The sequence below is a fragment of the Pan paniscus genome, chromosome 23 (genome assembly GCF_029289425.2).
Source record: "Pan paniscus chromosome 23, NHGRI_mPanPan1-v2.0_pri, whole genome shotgun sequence".
Classification (NCBI taxonomy): Eukaryota; Metazoa; Chordata; class Mammalia; order Primates; family Hominidae; genus Pan; species Pan paniscus.
Window position 1 is genome coordinate 34,510,834 of NC_085927.1, and position 19,471 is coordinate 34,530,304.

Consider the following 19,471-nt stretch of genomic DNA (forward strand, 5'->3'; position numbering starts at 1 on the left):
TCCCGTGCTGACTTGACTTAGACAGGCCTCCTGACCTTCCCGCAAAGGTCATGTGTGATTCGCAGGGGTTCTGGCCGCTTGAAAGGTTCCTGAGAAAGTACATGCAATGAGGACAGAGCTTGCAGAGGGAGGACAGGCATGCAGAAGGCTCTGTGTGCAGCCCCAGACCTGTGTACCTTCGTCACCGTCCTCACCCCACCTCCGGGTGTGCAGATAGGGAGCAGGTCTCCTGTGTTATGGCCCAAGCAGGGCTGTTAGGACACTGAGAGCATTCCCTCCTCCCGCAGGAGAGAGAGGTCCAAGGTGCCCTACATCGTGCGCCAGTGCGTGGAGGAGATCGAGCGCCGAGGCATGGAGGAGGTGGGCATCTACCGCGTGTCCGGCCAGTGTGGCCGCAGACATCCAGGCACTGAAGGCAGGCTTCAACGTCAGTGAGTGTCGGCCTGCGCAGGACGGGATGGAGGTGTGGGCAGTGGTGTCCGCAATGAGATCTCAGAGTGCTCCATGGCCCAGGCATGTCACATCCTTCTCTGTGTCTTTTCTTCATTTACTGTTTTATTATTTTAAAAAAAGAGAAAACAAGAGTTGTACAAACAGCTTCCATAGAAACCAGTTTTTACACCATCGTACCCACTCATGCCACTTGGTGGAGTGGACCAGGGGCTTCTGTGGGGACTTGGCCTTCCTGCCTTGGGGGTGGACAGGAGGTGGAAGCCCAGGACTCAGTGCGGTCTGTCCACTGCCCTGTATGAGGATGTGGTGGGCAGAGGGCACTGATGAAATTCAGCGCAGGCTGGGGCTGCAGCATCTCCGCCTCCATCTCACCAACCCTCACAGGCTTTGAAGGACCCAGACCTGCCTCAAATGCCAGGGGAGGGCACTGAGACCCCAGAGGGTCCTTCCCAGCATCTTCAAAGCAACAGGATTTTGTGCCTGCAGACCCTTCTTTGGGGCACACACCACCCACCCTGACCAGGACCCCTAGAATGCCCAGCATCCCTGGGAGGGCCCTGTGGTAGTTTCAGCTCCCTCTGGGGGTCCAGAATGAACCTCGCCTGTGGTGAGGATGTAAGCACCAATGGCCAATTGGGTCCAAAGGAAGACACCGGTTCAAACACTGAAACCAATCAGATTCTCCCACGGCCTTCCTGCTATCAGAAGACACTGGTGCAGGGGTGGTTGCTATGTACAGGGCAGAGCCACCCAATCCCCATGCAGGCGCTGTGTCCTGCCATGCTGGCCTCCTCCTGGTCATCACATCAGGCCAAGCAGGGGAGAGGAATGGGAATGCCCACGCACCCCTATCAACTCTGCAGACACAGAACCATGCACAGCTCTTGGGAGGAGTCAGATGAGCTGCTCAAAGCCCAGGAGGGACCCACACAGTGGTCAGCATGGCAGGGACGGTGCTTTAGCCAAGGCAGGGATGGCGGGTGACTCACTCAGGATCTTCAAGGAGGCCGCTGCATTTCCCTGCTCTTTCCAGATAACAAGGACGTGTCGGTGATGATGAGCGAGACGGACATGAACGCCATCGCAGGCACGCTGAAGCTGTACTTCCGTGAGCTGCCCGAGCCCCTCTTCACTGACAAGTTCTACCCCAACTTCGCAGAGGGCATCGGTGAGCACTGGAGGCCTTGGCCTCATGGGAGACGTCTCCGCCACGTGCACTGCTGCCCTCAGAGGCTGTGAAAAGCGAGGTGTGGGAACCTGAGCTGTAACCCCTCTGCCATGGTCAGAATTTTAACCCAACCTCAAAAAGCAGGGGACCAGAACCGAGCCTGTCCTGGAAGGCCTTGCCCATCCCCAGAGGGCTCCCCATCCCTATTCCTCAAGGAGGCCAAGTGGGTGAAATGGTCAGCACTGCCGTGCTGTGGGGTCCTAAAGTCTGCTGTCCTCCTTCCTGCAGACCAGGGCTAAACACTGGTGCCCAGGTGCTCTTGCCATGGGTCCTGGTCCAGCCAAGCATGGTTTCAAACATGACCTGACCCTTAGTCAACCTGGAGGCTGATGTCTAGAGTGGGTGCTGGTGCGTGCAGCACCTGTGGCCTCTGCATCACCCTTAGGGCAGGTCTGCCTCCCGGGCCCATGCACAGAGGACCTGGTCTCCCAGCCTGCAGGTGTCCCTGTGATGTCCAGGACGACGAGGGGGTCTCTGCGTACTTGGTGGGGCTGGGACTCTCCCACTTCCCACCTCCTTGTGTCCCTCACTCCCCTGTTTCATTCCATGCTGAGCCTCCCCTGCCTTGGGCTCCTCTGGGGAGGGGGTGGTGGCAGGAGTTGTCCAAGGGCAGCTCTGCCCACGAGCAGCTGCTCTAGCGGCTCCTCCTGCTGCTGTTCACCGGGTGCTGCTGACCCCTGCGAGGTAGAGAAAAGGCGTTCAGGTGGTTCACACCCCACACAGGTGCCCCTCACAGGGTCCTCACTGGTGGCCAGCGCTGTGGGTGTGACGACGATGACAAGCCTAAACTGCGCAAGGACTCGTGTCCCGGGTGCTCCATGTGACCACCTCGGGAGAGGTCTCCGGCTTGTCGTAACCCAGGGGAGTAACACACTGCCTCCTGCAGCTCTTTCAGACCCAGTTGCAAAGAAGAGCTGCATGCTCAACCTGTTGTCCCTGCCGGAGGCCAACCTGCTCACCTTCCTTTTCCTTCTAGACCACCTGGAAAGGTAGCCCAGCTCTCTTGTGGCTGCCCAGGACTCCAGGTCTCCAGGCCGCTGGGGTGCCCCTCTGCTCCCACCAGACCCCCAGCACCAAGGACCTTTTCCCCCGACCCCTGTCTGCAGTAACTCACTGCTTCTAAGGACTAGCACCACTGCCACCCCCACCACTGCCTCTCCTCTTTGCCACCCTCCTCCCTCTGCACTGTGGCCTTAACAAAGAGCTCAGAGCTTTGGCCGTGGCCAGCAGTGCACTTGGACCCCCCTCTTCCCTCCCAAGCACATCATGAAGACCTCCCCATCAGCCCAGAGCTGGCCCCTTGTCCTGGGCCACTGAGACCCAGAAGTACCAAGGCTGGAGTCAGCTTGCAGCACAGCCAGGGTCGAGGTCACTCCCTCCCTGAGGACTCTAGCACGGCACAGCCCCTCTGCCTCTCTCCTGGTGGTGGCGTTGAAACAGCACCCTCTGCTTTGGTCCTCTACAGGGTGGCAGAGAAGGAGGTGGTCAATAAGATGTCCCTGCACAACCTCGCCACTGTCTTTGGCCCCACGCTGCTCCGGCCCTCCGAGAAGGAGAGCAAGCTCCCTGCCAACCCCAGCCAGCCCATCACCATGACTGACAGCAGGTCCTTGGAGGTCATGTCCTAGGTATGGGAAGACAGTCTCCAGCCCATGCAACCCCAGCCTGACAGAGGTGGCCTCTGCCTGCCCCACCCCCAGTCCTGCCCATCTTCCGACTTGCATTGTATGTGGTGGTGGCTGAGATTCAGAGACAGGGACTTGCCTAGGTTTGCATGGATGGGAGTGATAGGGGGTGCCCAGGCCACCTCCTGGTCCTGCTGGTGCACCTTGCTGGGGGCTTAAAACCACCCCAAGTGTTCGGGTGTGGTGGCTCATGCCTGTAATCCCAGCACTTTGGGAGGCCGAGGCAGGACAACCGAACCCAGGTGTTTGAGACCAGTCTGGGCAATGTAGCAAACCCCATCTCCAGAAAAAATACAAAGAAAAATTAGGCAGGCATTGTGGCACACATCTGTAATCCTAGGTATCTGGGAGGCTGACACAGGAGGATTGCTTGAGCCCATGAGTTAGAGGCTGCAGTGATCCATGATGGAGCCACTGTACTCCAGCCTGGGGGACAGAGCAAGGCCCTGTGCATCTCTAAAATAAATAACCACCCCCCACCCAACAAGTCATGCCTTGTCAGGACCCCACCCCACCCCCGTCTCACTGTAAGGGGTTGATGACACCAGCAGGGGTTTCTAGCACCTGAGGTGGACTTGGGGTCTTGGGCCCCAAAGACCTCCCCACCAGCAGCTGTGAGCCCCCCTCCGAGCCACTCTCCTCTTCCCCACTCTGCGAGGGCAGGTCGAGGTGCTGCTGTACTTCTTGTGGCTGGAGGCCATCCCTGCCCTGGACAGCAAGAGACAGAGCATCCTGTTCTCCACTGATGTCTAAAGGTCCCAGTCCATCTCCTGGAGGCGGACAGATGGCCTGGAAACCTCTGGCTAATCAGGCCATCTGTAGAGTGGGAATCAAGATTTTCTGAGGCATCCTTGGGCCACCCCCAGGTGTCAGGCCATCTGCCAAGAGACAGCGGCCCAAAGCAGAAGGACAGGTGGCCTGGGCAGATCCCGCCCAGGTCTGAAAGCCCCAGGCTGGCCTCAGACTGTGGGTTTTTTATGTGGCCACCCGAGGGCGCCCCAAGCCAGTTCATCTCGGAGTCCAGGCCTGGCCCTGGGAGACAGGGTGAAAGCAGTGGTTTTTATGAACTTAACTTGTAGAGTCTAAAAGATTTCTACTGAATCACTTGTCAAGATGCTCCCTCTCTGGGGAGAAGGGAACGTGACCGGATTCCCTCACTGTTGTATCTTGAATAAACGCTGCTGCTTCATCCTGTGGGGGCCATGGCCCTGTCCCTGTGTGGGTGGGGCCTCTTCCATTTCCCTGACTTAGAAACCACACTCCACTTAGAACAGGGTTTGAGAGGCTTAGTCAGCACTGGGTAGCGTTTTGACTCCATTCTTGGCTTTCTTCTTTTTCTTTCCAGAAGGATTTTTGTGCAGAAATGGGTCTTTTGTTGCCGTGTTAGTCCTCCTTGGAAGGCAGCTCAGAAGGCCCGTGAAACGTCGGGGGACAGGACCCCCAGGGAGGGAATCCCAGGCCACGCACTTTAGGGTTCGTTCTCCAGGGAGAGCGACCTCGTCCCCCAATCCTGACCGCCCTTCCGGCCCACGCTCTCCTGTTTGGCTTCCACAGGCCTGGACTTCTCTGGCTTCTCTGCCCACACACTCCCTGCCCCCAGTGTCCCTGCCCCTGCCCCAGCACAGGTGACTTCATTTCTGTCCTCTCAGCTCAGTGGACTCGCTCAACTTTTGTATAAGTCTCCACTTGGTGGCAGCAGCTTGCTGATGACTTGTTTTAAAACTTTCATCCTAAATAACCTTTTGATACTTGAATATTTTTAAGTTTTATACATAGTTTCTAATTTTTTCCTCAACAGATCCAGATACCTAATAAGATGCTGGAATGTAATCCCTGGACAGTCCGTGTCCTGGCAGCATTTGGTCTTCCTCTAAGCGCCTGGCTCCGCTGTTCTCAGGAGTGGGTTCTGAAGTCTCTGGAGAACAGGATACGTGGAGGGTTAGGAAGGGGCCAGGCCTAGAGATGGGAGACTCCCTCCCGGAGCAGGTGGAGGCACAGGACCATTCGCTACCCCATCTGCCGACACCTGCGGGGGAGCCCAGGCATTCTTTGTAAGCCCTCCTGACCACCTGGCTCAAAGAAAACAGAAGCATGGAGGCCGCCAAGTATTTTCAAGAAATAATCCCATGAACATGGCATCACTTTTTTAGAAAGAGGGGCTTGGGGCAGGCAGAGGAGAGAAGAGAGAGCAAACTGAGAGCCAAGTTTCCAGACGGTCCTGCAGGAGGAGAGGATGCAGCTGCCCAGAGGGAAGCAGGATCACATTTAAGGAAGTGTGTGGGGTCCCTGGATGACACCAGCACCCAGTGCGGCTCTGTCTGGCAACCGCTCCCAAGGTGGGAGGAGTGGGTGTCCCCTGTGTGTCAGTGGGCAGCTCCTGCTGAACCCGCAGCTCACTGGGGAGCCTGACAGTGGGGCCATGTGCCTGACACTCCTCTCTGCTTGTGGACCTGGCAAGGCAGGGAGCAGAAAACAGAGCCACTTGAAGGCTTTCTGTCTGCGTCTGTGTGCAGTGTGGATTTAGTTGTGCTTTTTTCTTGCGGGGAGAGCACAGCCACCATTTACAAGCAGTGTCACCCTCGTGGGTGGCGAGGACAGAACAGGAGCCTCTGCTCTCTGTACCTATCTGGGCCCGGTGGGCTCCCCTGTCCTGGCTTCCATCTCTGTCTCAGCGACCATTCAGCCCTGCACAGGAACACATGTTGCTTAGAAAAGCCAAATCCAGCCCTTGTCTCTGCCTCCTCTGGTCTCATGATGTGCATCTATTACCTTGAAACTGGAAACCAGTCTATCAATGTCTGTGCCAATTTTTTATTCCCTCCCCAACCTCCTTCCCCATACGACTTTTTATTTATGTAGGATGTGTGCTGTCTAATGATGGGATGACCACACTTTTCCATGTTCTAAAAGTGCTCCTCTCCCGCAGGGTCCCAGGGCTGGTGGTTGCTTTGGGTCTACAGCTACGTCTTACCCGCCTCCTGCCTCAAAAGCCTGTGTGGTGGCAAAGCCGGTGTGGGGCTGGGGAACGCAGCATTCTCCAGGAGGGGGACCCGGCTCTCCTTCTGCAATGCAGGCAAAGGCCTAGATGCCAGTGTGACCTCCCACAAGGCATGGCTTCCAGACTCCCCGACCAGAAGTGATGCTTTCTTGCCTCGGGCCCTGGGTTTGAAGCAGCCTGGCTTTCTCTTGGTAAGTGGCTGGTGTCTTAGCAGCTGCAATCTGAGCTCAGCCACCTACACACCACCGTGGCCGACACTTTCATTAAAAAGTTTCCTGAGACGACTTGTGTGCATGTTGATTTCATGATCAGCGCCGCTGGGAAGAACCCCAGAGCCAGTGGGGTGGGGCTGGAAGCAGCAGGTGCAGTGATGGGACTGGGTGTCCAGGAGTCCTCAGTGCTCAATCAGGCCAAGGTGGCCAAGCCCAGGCTGCAGGGAAGGCTGGCCTGGGGGGTGTGGGTGAGCACAGGCAGGCACCAGCTGGGCAGTATTAGGATGCTGGAGCAGCATCCGTAACCCCACTGAGTGGGGTAGTCTGGTTGGGGCAGGGACCGCTATTGCTTTGGCAGAGAGAGATGATCCCCACTGGGGAGAGGCTGTTCTGACTCTGCAGGTGGGACAGGGACAGATGGCCACCAGGGTGACCCGGCTGGTCTTCCTTTGCTACGCTAAGCCCTGGGACATGGAGGATTCCCGCCACACACAGCCCGGGCCCGGGTTCTTACCTGTGGCCACCGCTCTGGCACGAGCCCCTCAGTCTTGGGTGGTTTCTGCCTGGTCCGGGATTTGGTGTTCCTGCTGAGTCCAGCCTTTCTACCACCTCCTCATGGGCCGTGGGTGGTGTTGTCAGCTGCCTCCCACCTTGGCTTCAGTAGCTCACCCAGCTTACAGGGGAGCTGCCCTGGGCTGGAGATGGGCATGCACCCTGGGTCCTACTTGAATGAATGCAGCTTGAGGAGAGCCGGCCATATACACTGGGCCACAGGTTACCCTCGGCAATGCCCACATCAGCCGTCAGCCTGAGCCTCCCCAGGAGAGCAAGGCTCACACGACAAAGGCTGCCCGTGGCCAATGAGGTGGCTGAGCCCAGCCAGAACCTTTCTCGGACTCCCGGGATGTGGCTCTGCTCGTGAGCTGCCTGGTCAGCTCTCTCGGGGTGAGAGGGGCTTGTCACACGGGCCCCTGCCTGCAGTGTGACCCTTCTCAGCTTCTCTCAGCAGCCCTGCCTGCAGAGTGTCACCACCACCATGATCATTTCCCTGACACTGCGAGGGTGGGGGGATGTCCTGGGTAGAGACAGGGCCCGTGGCAGCAGCAGGCTCAGGGGCGCCCTACACAGGTGGGCTGGGGACCTGGTGGAGACCACACCAAGGGCTGGACAAGGGGACGAGCCTCCACCCTGGCCTCTCCGCAGGCCTCAGCAGCCCCTCCCACAGGCAGAAGGGTTGACACTGGGTTCTGCCCTCACTGCAAGAGCTGCAAGTGCCACGTGCTGTTCTGCCCAATCTGGTGTCTGCAGGTGAGGGAAGGGCTGCCGCTGGCCCGTTTCTGAGTGTTCAGCACCTAAGGGTGACAGCACTGTCTGTCCCTACCCTCCGGGTCCTGTTTGAAAATCAAACCCATGCTCACAGGCCAATTTTTTTTTCTTTTAGAGACAGGGTCTCACTTTGTCACCCAAGCTGGAGTGCAGTGGTGCGATTATAGCTCAATGCAGCCTCCAATTCCCGGACTCAAGGGATCTTCCTGCCTCAGCCTGCCAAGTAGCTTGGACTATAGCTGTGTGTTTTATTATTATTTTGTAGACATGGGGTCTGGCTATGTTGTCCAGGCTATTCTCAAAATTCCCGGCCTCAAGCAATCCTCCCACCTCGGCCTCTCAAAGGTTGGGATTACAGGTGTGAGGCAAGGCACCCAGCTCAGCCACAGAGCCCTATTGCATCTCTCTTACTAGGAGCAAGAGCTGACTGCCCCCTCATCCCCATTCCAGAGTGTTGGGGCTGTGTTCAGCCAAGGCCGGGCCACTGGCATGGCCCAGGGAGCGGGATCATTCACTGCTGCCCCAAATCTGAGATCATTCCACTTTGACAAGACTTCCTCATCCAATCCCTTTACTTGACAGCTGGGGAAACCAATGCGCACAGAGCACCCCCAGCTCACTTGGGGTCTCAGAGCTGATCCATGAGCGGAGGCTGAGATCCTGGGATCTTGTCCCCCAGCCTCCCTGCAAGCTTACTACCTTTCTGCTGAAAGAGATGGGGCCGGACCTCGACCAGCAGCCCTGGCCTGGACATGACTGTGCTCATGCAGGTATTGAGGCCGAGACGCCCTGGCATCATATGTTTTTCTATTTTCTTTTTTTTGTTTTTTGAGACGGTGTCTCACTCTGTCACCCAAGCTGGAGTGCAGTGGCATGATATTGGCTCACTGCAACCTCTGCCTCCCAGTTAAAGTGATTCTCCTGCCTCAGCCTTCCAAGTATCTGGGCCTACAGGCTTGTACCACCACACCTGACTAATTTGTGCATTTTTACTAGAGACGGGGTTTCCCCATGTTGGCCAGGCTCGTGTCGAACTCCTGACCTCAAGTGATCCACCTGCCTTGGCCTCCCAAAGTGCCAGGATTACAGGCATGAGCCATGGCGTCACTTAAATGTAGTGAGAGGCCGGGCACAGTGGCTCATGCCTGTAATCCCAGTACTTTGAGAGGACGAGGCTGTCAGATCACCTAAGGTCAGGAGTTCGAGACCAGCCTGGCCAACATGGTGAAACCGTGTCTCTAAAAAAAATAGAAAAAAATATCCCTGCATGGTGGTGAGTACCTGTAGTCCCAGTTACTCAGGAGGCTGAGGCATGAGAATCGCTTAAACCTCGGAGGCGGAGGCTCCAGTGAGCTGAGATGGCGCCACTGCACTCCAGCCTGGGTGACAGAGCAAGACTTTGTCTCTAAATAATTAAATAAATAAATATGGCCGAGCATGGTGCCTTAGGCCTGTAGTCCCAACACTTTGGGAGGCTGAGGCAGGTGGTTCATGAGGTCAGGAACCCGAGACCAGCCTGGCCAAGATGGTGAAACACTGTCTCTACTAAAAATACAAAAATTAGCCAGCTGTGGTGGCAGGCACCTGTAATCCCAGCTACTTGGGACACTGAGGCAGGAGAATCACGTGAAACTGGAAGTCAGAGGTTGCAGGGAGCCGAGATTGCACCACTGCACTCTAGCCTGGGCGATGGAGCAAGACTCCATCTCAAATAAATAAATTAATAAATACAGAGCAAGATTCCATCTTAAATAAATAAATAAACATACACCTGTAATCCTAGCAGTTCGGGAGGCTAAGACAGGTCGATCACCTGAGGTCAGGAGTTCGAGACCAGCCTGACCAATATGGCAAAACTCCATCTCTACTAAAAATACAAAAATTAGCCAGGCGTTTTGATGTGTGCCTGTAGTCCCAGCTACTTGGGAGGCTGAGACAGGAGAATTGCTTGAACCCAAGAGGTGGAGGTTGCAGTGAGCCGAGATCTCGGCTGCACTTCAGCCTGGGTGACAGAGTGAGACTGTCTCAAAAGGAATAAAAAAAATACAAAATAAAAAAAATGTAGTAAGATTGCAGAGTCGTGCCGCGGAAGCGTGCTGGTCCTATCCATGTAGTGAAGGCTGATTTCATACACAAATGTCACAAGAACTTTTTTTCTTTTTCTTTGAGACGGAGTATGGCTCTGTCACCCAGGCTGGAGTGCAGTGGCGCGATCTCAGCTCACTGCAAGCTCTGCCTCCCGGGTTTATGCCGTTCTCCTGCCTCAGCCTCCCAAGTAGCTGGGACTACAGGCCTGTGCAGCAGATGCGGGGGGCCACTAGGCCCAGGCAGTCTTGGGACTTGTGTGTCTCCTGCTGTGCATCCATACTGGGTGCTTTAGAAACGGCAGGCAGACCAGAAGCCCCTGCTGCAAGTGAGGACAAAGTGTGGGAAGGCCGTGAGGGTCTGCAGTCCGAGATGGCCTTGTCCTCAACCTGCAGTGCACTGTTGATGCGCTGGAATGCCGCCTCCTTCTCCCGGTCCAGGTCTTCAGCAGTGACCCGGTACCCCATCTCTAAGGGAGGTGGCAGCATCAAAGGCTCCCCTCGCCTGCGTCGCAGCAGAGGAAACTTGCATCTACGGGGCCTAGAGGCCTGGGATCTGCGGGAGCCACCCCTGGGGGCGAGTGTCTGCCCTGGTGCTGTATCTGCCGTCTTTTCACACTGGGTGTGACCCGAAGAGACAGCCTGAGGTCCGCCGTCACTCAGTGTGTTTCAGGAACTGAGGGTCAGCTGGCAGTGGGATGAGGCTGGCCCCTCTTCCGCTTTCGTTCCGGGAGGCCTCCCGTAGAGCTGTAGGGGCTCGAGATGGCCTTTCGTTTGGGGCACGAGCTGGTCCAGGAGGTCTGGGATCTCTGGTTCTGACCTCTGGGCACCTGCTGCAGCTGTGGCTGAGGCCCAGAAATGTGAAGGGCCTCCATCCACTCCAGTAGTGACCCCAACGTGGGGTTCAGTGTGGAGGGGGGAGGGGCTGCTGCGGCAGCTGCAGGAGCAGAAATGTGAAGGGCCTCCATCCACTCCAGTAGTGACCCCAACGTGGGGTTCAGTGTGGAGGGGGGAGGGGCTGCTGCGGCAGCTGCAGGAGCAGAAGTGCCACGCCTTGTTCTTCTCATGCCCGCATCCATGCTTGCAGCTGGGAAGGGGGCAGGAATCAGCGAGGTGACCTGGGCTGAGTCCTGGGAATGGGAAGAGGTGGCAGGAAGGGGATCTGAGGAGGAGAACAGGGGGCCTGGTGGTCTGTGCTTCTTCCCAGACATGGGAGCTGTAGAGGGGACCTCTGCAGCAGATGCTAAGGGGGCCAGTAGGCCCAGGCAGTCTTGGGACTTGTGTGTCTCCTGCTGTGCATCCATACTGGGTGCTTTAGAAACGGCAGGCAGACCAGAAGCCCCTGTTGCAAGTGAGGACAAAGTGTGGGAAGGCCGTGAGGGTCTGCAGTCCGAGATGGCCTTGTCCTCAACCTGCAGTGCACTGTTGATGCGCTGGAAGGCCGCCTCCTTCTCCCGGTCCAGGTCTTCAACAGTGACCCGGTACCCCAGCTCTAAGGGAGGTGGCAGCATCAAAGGCTCCCGTCGCCTGCGTGGCAGCAGGGGAAACTTGTGTGTACTGGGCCTAGAGGCCTCGGATGTGGAGGAGTCATTCCTGAGGGTGAGTGTCTGCCCTGGTGCTATATCTGCTGCCTTTTCACACTGGGTGTGACCTGAAGAGACAGCCTGAGGCCTGTCCTCACTCACTGTCTTTGAGGAACTGAGGGTCAGCTGGCAGCGGGATGAGGCTGGCCCCCTCCTCCGCTTTAGCCCCGGCAAGCCTCCCGTGGAGCTGTAGGAGCTGGAGATGGCATTTCGGTTGGTGCAGGAGCTCGTCCAGGAGGTCTGGGATGTCTGCTTATATCTGATTTCTGACCTCTGGGCATGGAGGTCTGTCTGCAGAGGCCCGGGCCTGGGCACAAAGGGAGAGAGGCCTCCATTGTCCCGCAGGGGCCGAAATGCAGACCGTGCATCCCCGGTGACCTGGGGGACCCTTCTCTGATCACCAGGATTCTCTTGGACTCTAGGGTCCTTGTCCTGCTCAGGCATCCCTGCCCCGCTCTCCTTGAGGGCCCTCAACACTATCTTCCCTGGACACAAGTCTGGGGACAGCCGGGTGTTGTGGACCCCAAAGGGGTGACTCCCGGCTCCTGGGCCCCACAGAGAGTCCATGTTCTCAGTGCAGTGGCTGAGCTGGAGGACGCCCTGGAACTCGGAGCACACAGCACTGGCTTGCTGTGGTACCTGTGCAATCAAATTGAAGGCAGGATCCCAGGAAGGAACGCAGGGCTTGCAGGATCACGGAAAACCTTCTTAGCGTTGTCTTGACACCACTGATGTCAAGTGTCCGGGTGCTTGTAGGATGGCCTGCCACTCAGTCCACGGGCAGGAGCAACGGGGAGATCCCACAAGCAAAGTGAACTGGGGGATGGGCTGAACGGGCTCCAGGCAACTGAGCCCTACTGGCAGGTCCTCGGCCTGGGCCCGAACAGGAAGGAGGGGCACAGAGTGCCCAGGTAACCGCTCCTGGGAGCAGTGGGGAACCGTCGGTTGCTTGAACTCTCGAGAGCTGGGCTCTGAGCGTCCTCGTCCAGCCGCCAACTCGGCCAAAGGCTAAGCCAGCAGTTTCTTCTGTTGCCGGGCAACGCGCCTTTTAAACCTGAGGGAGCGGGCGCGTGAGCACATCATGGCGCCCGTGACAGAGCGAGCTTAACGGATTAATAAGCGCAGCCAGGTACCCGCGCGAGGCACTTGCTGGCAATGGCGGGAGGCGGACGTGGGGGGTCATGCAATAGGTACTGGAAGGAGAGAGGCGGGCACAAAGGTCGCGGGAGGAACAGGCGCCCACAATGGCGGCAGATCTGCCCGTGGATCACTGAAGATTCCTGCTCTCCTGCTGAGGTGGAGATTGCAGTGAGCTGAGATCGCACCATTGCACTCCAGCCTGGGCCACAAGTGCAAAACTCAGTCTCCAGATTAAAAAAAGAAAAAGAAAAAAAAGAGGCCGGGCGTGGTGGCTTATGCCTATAATCCTAGCACTTTGGGAGGTCGGGGCAGACGGATCACGAGATCAAGAGTTGGAGACCAGCCTGGCCAACATAGTGAAACCCCGTCTCTAGTAAAAATACAAATTTAGTCAGACATGGTGGCACGCGCCTGTAGTCCCAGCTACTCCGGCGGCTGAGACAGGAGAATCACTTGAACCCGGGGGCGGGCGGGGAAGGGATTGTGATGCGCCGAGATCGCGCCACTGCACTCCAGCCTGGGCGACAGAGCCAGACTCTTTTTTTTTTTTTTTTTTTTTTTTTTGAGACGCAGTCTCCCTCTGTCGCCCAGGCTGGATTCCAGTGGCCTGATCTTGGCTCACCGCAAACTCCGCCTACCGGGTTCACGCCATTCTCCTGCCTCAGCCTCTGGAGTAGCTCGGACTACAGGCGCCCGCCACCACACCCGGCTAATTTTTTGGATTTTTAGTAGAGACGGGGTTTCACCATGTTAGCCAGGATGGTCTCGATCTCCTGACCTCGTGATCAGCCTGCTTCGGCCTACCAAAGTGCTGTGATTAAAGGCGTCAGCCACCGCGCCCGGTGTTGAAACTCTCTTGAGGCATTTTCTTCGGCCTTCGGGTCCATCCTCTGTCTCCTCCTTGACCTCCTCATCTCCTCCTCGCCACTGCCTTGGGGACCTTGGCCAGGCTCATGGCATCCAGCAGCCACTCAATGTCAATACCTCCATGTTCATCTCTCAGCTCGCCCTTGCCCGTGAACCCATGCTTATTTATTTATTTTTTTTATACGTGCACCCATGCTCTTCGGGTCTGATGAAGTATCCAAAATCAAGCTCCTGACCATCCCCAAACCTGCCCCTTCTGCAGGGTTTACCTCGCTAGTCAGCGCCATCCTTGATTCTTCTCTTTCTCCCACCCAGGCCATCATCTCTTGCCTGGTTGATACCCACAGCCTCCCCTTTGGGCTTTATCCTTATCCCTGTCATAGCTGCCAGAGGGACCCTGTGAAAACACTCCCCAGCCTGCTCATTCCTCTGCCCTAAGCCTGCATGGCACAGAGCAAAAGCCAGTTGTTATGGGACCTAGGAGGTCCTGTGGGATGGGCCCCAGCCTGCATCTTCATCCTCTTCTCCCCACCCCCCTCCATTCACTCTCTGCCTATCGCTCACCAGCCTATACCACCTGCCTCAGGGCCTTTGCACTGACCATTTAGGCCACATTCCAGGCTCTTTTCACACGTTGCCTCCTCTGAGAAGCCCTCCCTGACCACTCTGCCCATACCTCATGCCTCTTGATTCCCCTTACCTGGCTTGTGGTTTCAGCACTTTCCGTGTGTGTGTTTGTTTTTCTTGGCATGAGGGCAGGACCTAAGTGTCTGTTCCCTGTTGATTCCCCAGTGCCAGGCATGCAGTGCAAACTCTAGAAATATTTTTTGCATGAAGGAATGAGTGATTGAATGCAGCAAGGGTCTGGAGGCTGAGGACCAGGCAGACAGACATTCAGAGTTGCTGGAACGCGACAGAGACAGGGAGTCAGACTGGTCATGCAAGATCCTGGGCCTGCCCTTGGGTCCTGGGGAGCCATGGAAGGTTGTGGGTGCCAGAGGGTTGTGGTCAGAGCCACAGTCAGGGGCCTTCTGAGACCTGTGCCCCCTCCCCACCCTCCCTCCCCACCTCCTCAGGCCAGCTCTGGGGTCTCGGCAGGTGGTCCGCAGCATGACCTCTGAGTTCTTCGCTGCCCAGCTCCAGGCCCAGATCTCTGACGACACCACTCACCCGATCTCCTGCTACAAGCCCGAGTTCTACACGCCGGTTGATGGGGGCACTGCTCACCTGTCTGTCGTCGCAGAGGACGGCAGTGCTGTGTCCGCCACCAGCACCATGAACCTCTAGTAGGGGCTGCTGGGCCGCCTGGGTGGGAAAGGGCCAGGGGCGGGTGGCCCAGGGACTGCCCACTTATCCAGTAAGGTGGCTCCGTCACCTCTTTTCCTGGTGGGAAACTGAGGCCCAACCTTGGTAGCTTATCCTGGGCCTCTCAGTGAGTATGTTTGAGCCTCAGTGGGTGGATAGGGACCAGGCTGGGCCAGGCAAGGTCGGGCACTGTCTGACCTGGCTGGGCGGTAGCTTTGGCTCCAAGGTCCGCTCCCCGGTCAGCGGGATCCTGTTCAATGATGAAATGGACGACTTCAGCTCTCCCAACATCACCAACGAGTTTGGGGTGCCCCCCTCACCTGCCAATTTCATCCAGCCAGGTATGGGGTGGAGGTCCGGGGGTGGGGGACTGGGGTGGAGAGGGGCGGGTGTCCTGGGCAGGCAGCTGACGGGCATCCCTGTCTTCTCCCATCGGCCGCAGGGAAGCAGCCGCTCTCGTCCATGTGCCCGACGATCATGGTGGGCCAGGACGGCCAGGTCCGGATGGTGGTGGGAGCTGCTGGGGGCACGCAGATCACCACGGCCACTGCACTGGTATGTGTCACACCTTTTCTCCCTGGCCGTGCCCACCCTGCACAGCCCCCAAGCCATGCTGATCACACTCCCATGCCCCAGGCCATCATCTACAACCTCTGGTTCGGCTATGACGTGAAGTGGGCCGTGGTGGAGCCCCGGCTGCACAACCAGCTTCTGCCCAACGTCATGACAGTGGAGAGAAACATTGACCAGGTGGGCCGGGGGTTGGAGAAACTGAGTCACGGTGTGGGGCCCCAGGGCATCCTGGGCTGGAGGCCTGGATCATCACAGAGTGGACAATTGTTGGTGTCCTCTCTCTAGTGCCTGGGCCATCTGGAGCCCCTGTGACATGAGGGCCAAGCCCCCTGCTCCAGTGAGACCCAGTAGGCCCCAACCTGCTCTTCCTGATGACCTGGCCCGAAATGGCACCACCTGGGCTGAGGCCTGTGACCACACAGGCGTGGTTCAGGTGGCATCTGGAGCCTTGCTCAGGCTTCCCCTCTCCTCCCACCCCCAGGCAGTGACTGCAGCCCTGGAGACCCGGCACCACCGCACCCAGATCGCGTCCACCTTCATCGCTGTGGTGCAAGCCATCGTCCGCACGGCTGGTGGCTGGGCAGCTGCCTCGGACTCCAGGAAAGGCGGGGAGCCTGACGGCTACTGAGTGCTCCAGGCGGACAAGGCTGACAAGCAATCCAGGGACAAGATACTCACCAGGACCAGGAAGGGGACTCTGGGGGACCGGCTTCCCCTGTGAGCAGCAGAGCAGCACAATAAATGAGGCACTGGAGAGGCGGGATTCGGAGATCTTCACGCTGCGGTCGCTGGAACTAGCCTCAGCATCTTCACCATGGGGAAAGCCAGGCACGTGGCTGGGGGCCAGGGGAAGGTCCATGCCAAGCCCTGCCCCTTCCCACCCTGATCCCTCGGACTTGGGGCCAGGCCCTCCCTTCCCTGGGCTGGGCAGCAACACCACCTAGGACCAGCCACCAGAGGGTGCAGCGACCCCGGCCCTTTCTTAGGCAGAGAGTGGCCAGCTGATGCCGGGAACCCGGGTGCCTTCTCAGACCCGTAGGCGTCCAGCTCACCCTGCCGAGGACACGGGAGGTGAAGCTGAGGTCTGAGGAGTGGGGATTGGGCAAGAGGCTGGAGGAAAACATCTCGGTCAGAGCCAAGCCCCTGGGGGGTTTCCAAGTTTAAGCCCAGAGTGAAACCCAAGCTTGTGATCCTCTCCAGAGGGAGGCCTGGTTCTCAGGGAACAGCAAACTGGAAGAGGTCCCCAGATCCCAGGGATCAGGGCTTGGACCAGCCGGGGACGCAGCCCAGAGGGAGTGGGTCTGGAAGGGAACAACTAGACACAGCAGTCTTCACCATCGGCAGCCCCTCCAGGCCTCCCTCGGGGCCTGCTCCCTCCTCCAGGCACAGTTCCAACACCTGGGGCAGGATTCTGGGAAAGGCTGGTGGAGGTAGGCTGGTGAGGGGTGGTGGTCACAGCCCAGCAGCAGGGGCACTCTGGATATCACCAGGGGCACTCTGGCCAGGTCCCAGGTGAGGCCAGGTCGGGGCTATCCTTCAGGAGTCCCGAAAACCTGGTGATACCAAAGGGCCCACGGACAAACAGGGTTTTGTGTCTGCAGAGTAGAGTACCACCGGGTCTGAGCCCTGGAGGGCTGTGTCTCTGGGGCTCCCAGTTGAGTGATGTACGAGTCACTCCTCAATCCTTATTTTATTTATTTAATTTAAAAAATTATTTAAACAAATAGAGATGGGGTCTCACTATGTTGACCACGCTGGACTTAAACTCCTGACTTCAAGCAGTCCCCCCATCTCAGTCTCCCAAAGTGCTAGGATTACAGAGGTGAGCCACTGCACCCAGCCTCAATCCTTATTTTGGCCTGAGAGGACAGGCCGTGGCCTCATTTTCAGGGGAGAAGACTGAGGCTGGAGGGGCAGGCCTTGCTCTGGGTTGCACAGCAGCAAGAGAAGTGAGAGCTGGCCACGAGGCTTCCTGGACCCGACACGCTGGTGGGGTACACCCTGGTTCTCCAGGTCCCATGGGGCTCAGCCCAGGACTACCTCAGGGGGTGAGGGACTTAAATCCTCTCCTTCATTCTCATCGCCCCTTCCCCCATCATTTCCTGAGGAAGGACATTCAGGGACCTTCCTGGCTGTGCCTCGGATCAAGACCAGAATGACACCCATTCCTTTCCCTGGGCCTTTGCTCAGGCGGTCCCTGCACCCTGGCCTCTGCCTGACCAGGATGGTGGGGAGAGGAGGGGGGACGTCCCCCACGCTGCTGTCTCCACTGTTCCTGCTGCCCAGGCCTCTGAGCTTCCAGGACTGCAGCGGGTGGGTGGGTGGGCTGGCCTAAGCCCAGGAATGCACTTCAGCTCCTGGTTGAGCAATGTCACTGAGGCTTGGGAGTCGGGTGGGGGCGGGAGGAGGCGTCCACAGGCCCCCCACCGCGAGAGGCAGCCGTGGGAACAGCCTGCCTCTAAACAATCACTCCAGTCCAGGCTGACCAGGGGCTCTGGCTGGACATAGGGGCCTGGCAGGCTGTGTGGCCTGTAAGGACACAGTCTGTCTCTGTGCCTCAGTTTCTCTGCTGCCCAGATGGGGGGGCCCGGATTCCAGGTGTAGACATCTGGAGCAGGCAGTGTTCAGCTGGGGAGGAAGCGGGGAGGACTGTGGGGGCCACATGGGAAGGATTCCAGCCCACATCACCTGCACCCCTGCTGAGCCTGGTCAACGGAGCCCCTCAGTGGGTCCTCACTCCCCTGGCTGCCTCCCATTTAGGCACCCTGAGGCCTAGGGAGAACAGAGCCAGGCCAGTGTCCCTAGAGAGGCTGCGCTGCCGGCACAGTAATAGCGGATTTGGATTCAGGGAAGCAGACCCGCATCCAGGGTGGGAAAGAGCTGCAGGCAGGGCGTGGCCTCCACACAGCCTGCCTCCCTGGAGGTCCATGCTGCATTTCCAGGACAGCAAGTCCTGGACAAATGGTCCCGGATGCCAAAGGCTAGAGGCATGGTCTGTCTGCATTCCCCACATGGGCGTCTTGTAGTCACCAGCATTTGATGCTGTCAAGTCCCCCTGTCCTCTGTGCAGACTGGGAAGCCCTTGGCCACCCTGGGGAGTTGTGGGACCCAGGCCAGGCTGCAGAAGCATAAGGACTTGAACCCAAGTTTTAAGTGACACCACCTTGTGTCCCCCTCCCTCTGTCTCTGTTTAGAACCACCTTGATGCTGACTAGGCTGGGCCATGCGGAGAGGGTTAGGGGATAGAGATGAGAGCTGGGGAGCAGGGCTCCACTCTGGGAGGGGGGCAGCCTCGCCGGATCCAGGGGAGAGAGTTGAGCGGCCCCAGCTCTGCTTTCCCAGAGCTGCCGGGAACCCGGGGAATGGTGTGGAGGTTCCAGGGAGCCCTGCCCCTACCTGGCAACCACAGTGCAGCAGGCACCAAGTTCTCCTGCACATTGCGACAGTGTGACCCTGGGCTCTGGCGGGCAGTAGGTGGGGCCTTTGGACCTACCAGCAGTGAGGGAGTTAACACAGCAGCTGACTCCTCTAGGCAAGGAAAACTCCCCTCAGACGCTTTGCTGCCTGGCCTCCTGCCAGCAACAAGCAGGAGCTGAAAACTAGAAGTTGAGGCGTGAGTTTGGCCACTCCGTAGTGTGCACTTGGTGAGGGCAGCAGCTCGCCACAGCTGCCAGCCGTCTGTCCATTCACCCATCTGTCCATCTGGCAGCCCGCTGTTCAGACCTGTCTGTCTGCCCATCTGTAAGCCCATCTCTGTCCCATTGTCTATCTGACCATCTTTCTCTTACTGTCCTCTTTGTCTAGCTATCTGGCCTGTCGATCCATCTTTGTGTCTGTCTTCAGCCCCCACCTGTTTGTCCATCTGTCCAATTACCTGTGAGTCTATCTATGCATCTTCTTGTCCATTCATCTGCCCACCCGTCTGTCCCTCCGTCTGCCCACCGGCCTCCCCTCTCCTTCTGGGCCGCAGAGCCATGGGCCAGGACTGCAGAGCCATGGTTGGCCTGGTCCTGCTGG

The 19,471-nt window shown here is 58.0% G+C and overlaps 2 protein-coding genes and 1 pseudogene across 10 annotated transcripts; 2 read left to right on the plus strand and 1 right to left on the minus strand.

Annotated features, from left to right (window-relative positions):
• The window catches only part of LOC134730104 (breakpoint cluster region protein-like), a 16,815-nt pseudogene extending 13,506 nt beyond the window's left edge, over positions 1–3,309 (plus strand).
• LOC134730088 (putative POM121-like protein 1) lies at positions 3,012–13,280 on the minus strand. 5 transcript variants are annotated; one of them, XM_063603115.1, is made up of 3 exons: positions 7,091–13,280; positions 5,175–5,281; positions 3,018–3,140 (listed from the first exon to the last, which is right to left on the minus strand). In XM_063603115.1, exon 1 carries the CDS (start codon positions 12,134–12,136, stop codon positions 10,670–10,672), a length of 1,467 nt encoding a protein of 488 aa, XP_063459185.1. In that variant the 5' UTR covers positions 12,137–13,280; the 3' UTR covers positions 3,018–3,140; positions 5,175–5,281; positions 7,091–10,669. The 5 variants fall into 5 exon arrangements, with proteins under 5 accessions (XP_063459182.1, XP_063459185.1, XP_063459186.1 ...); XM_063603112.1 differs by having other exon boundaries at positions 3,012–3,140; positions 5,175–13,280; XM_063603116.1 differs by lacking the exon at positions 3,018–3,140 and having other exon boundaries at positions 3,682–5,281.
• LOC134728382 (glutathione hydrolase light chain 1-like) lies at positions 12,303–17,171 on the plus strand. Of its 5 annotated transcripts, none has more exons than XM_063603120.1 (6): positions 12,303–12,698; positions 14,653–14,862; positions 15,095–15,222; positions 15,324–15,436; positions 15,518–15,631; positions 15,936–17,171. In XM_063603120.1, the coding sequence occupies exons 2-6, from the start codon at positions 14,687–14,689 to the stop codon at positions 16,080–16,082; spliced, it is 678 nt and encodes a 225-aa protein (XP_063459190.1). In that variant the 5' UTR covers positions 12,303–12,698; positions 14,653–14,686; the 3' UTR covers positions 16,083–17,171. The 5 variants fall into 5 exon arrangements, with proteins under 5 accessions (XP_063459190.1, XP_034804252.1, XP_063459191.1 ...); XM_063603121.1 differs by having other exon boundaries at positions 12,404–12,698; positions 14,675–14,862; XM_063603119.1 differs by lacking the exon at positions 12,303–12,698 and adding an exon at positions 14,341–14,560 and having other exon boundaries at positions 14,675–14,862; positions 15,936–16,205.
• The last annotated feature ends 2,300 nt before the right edge of the window (positions 17,172–19,471 follow it).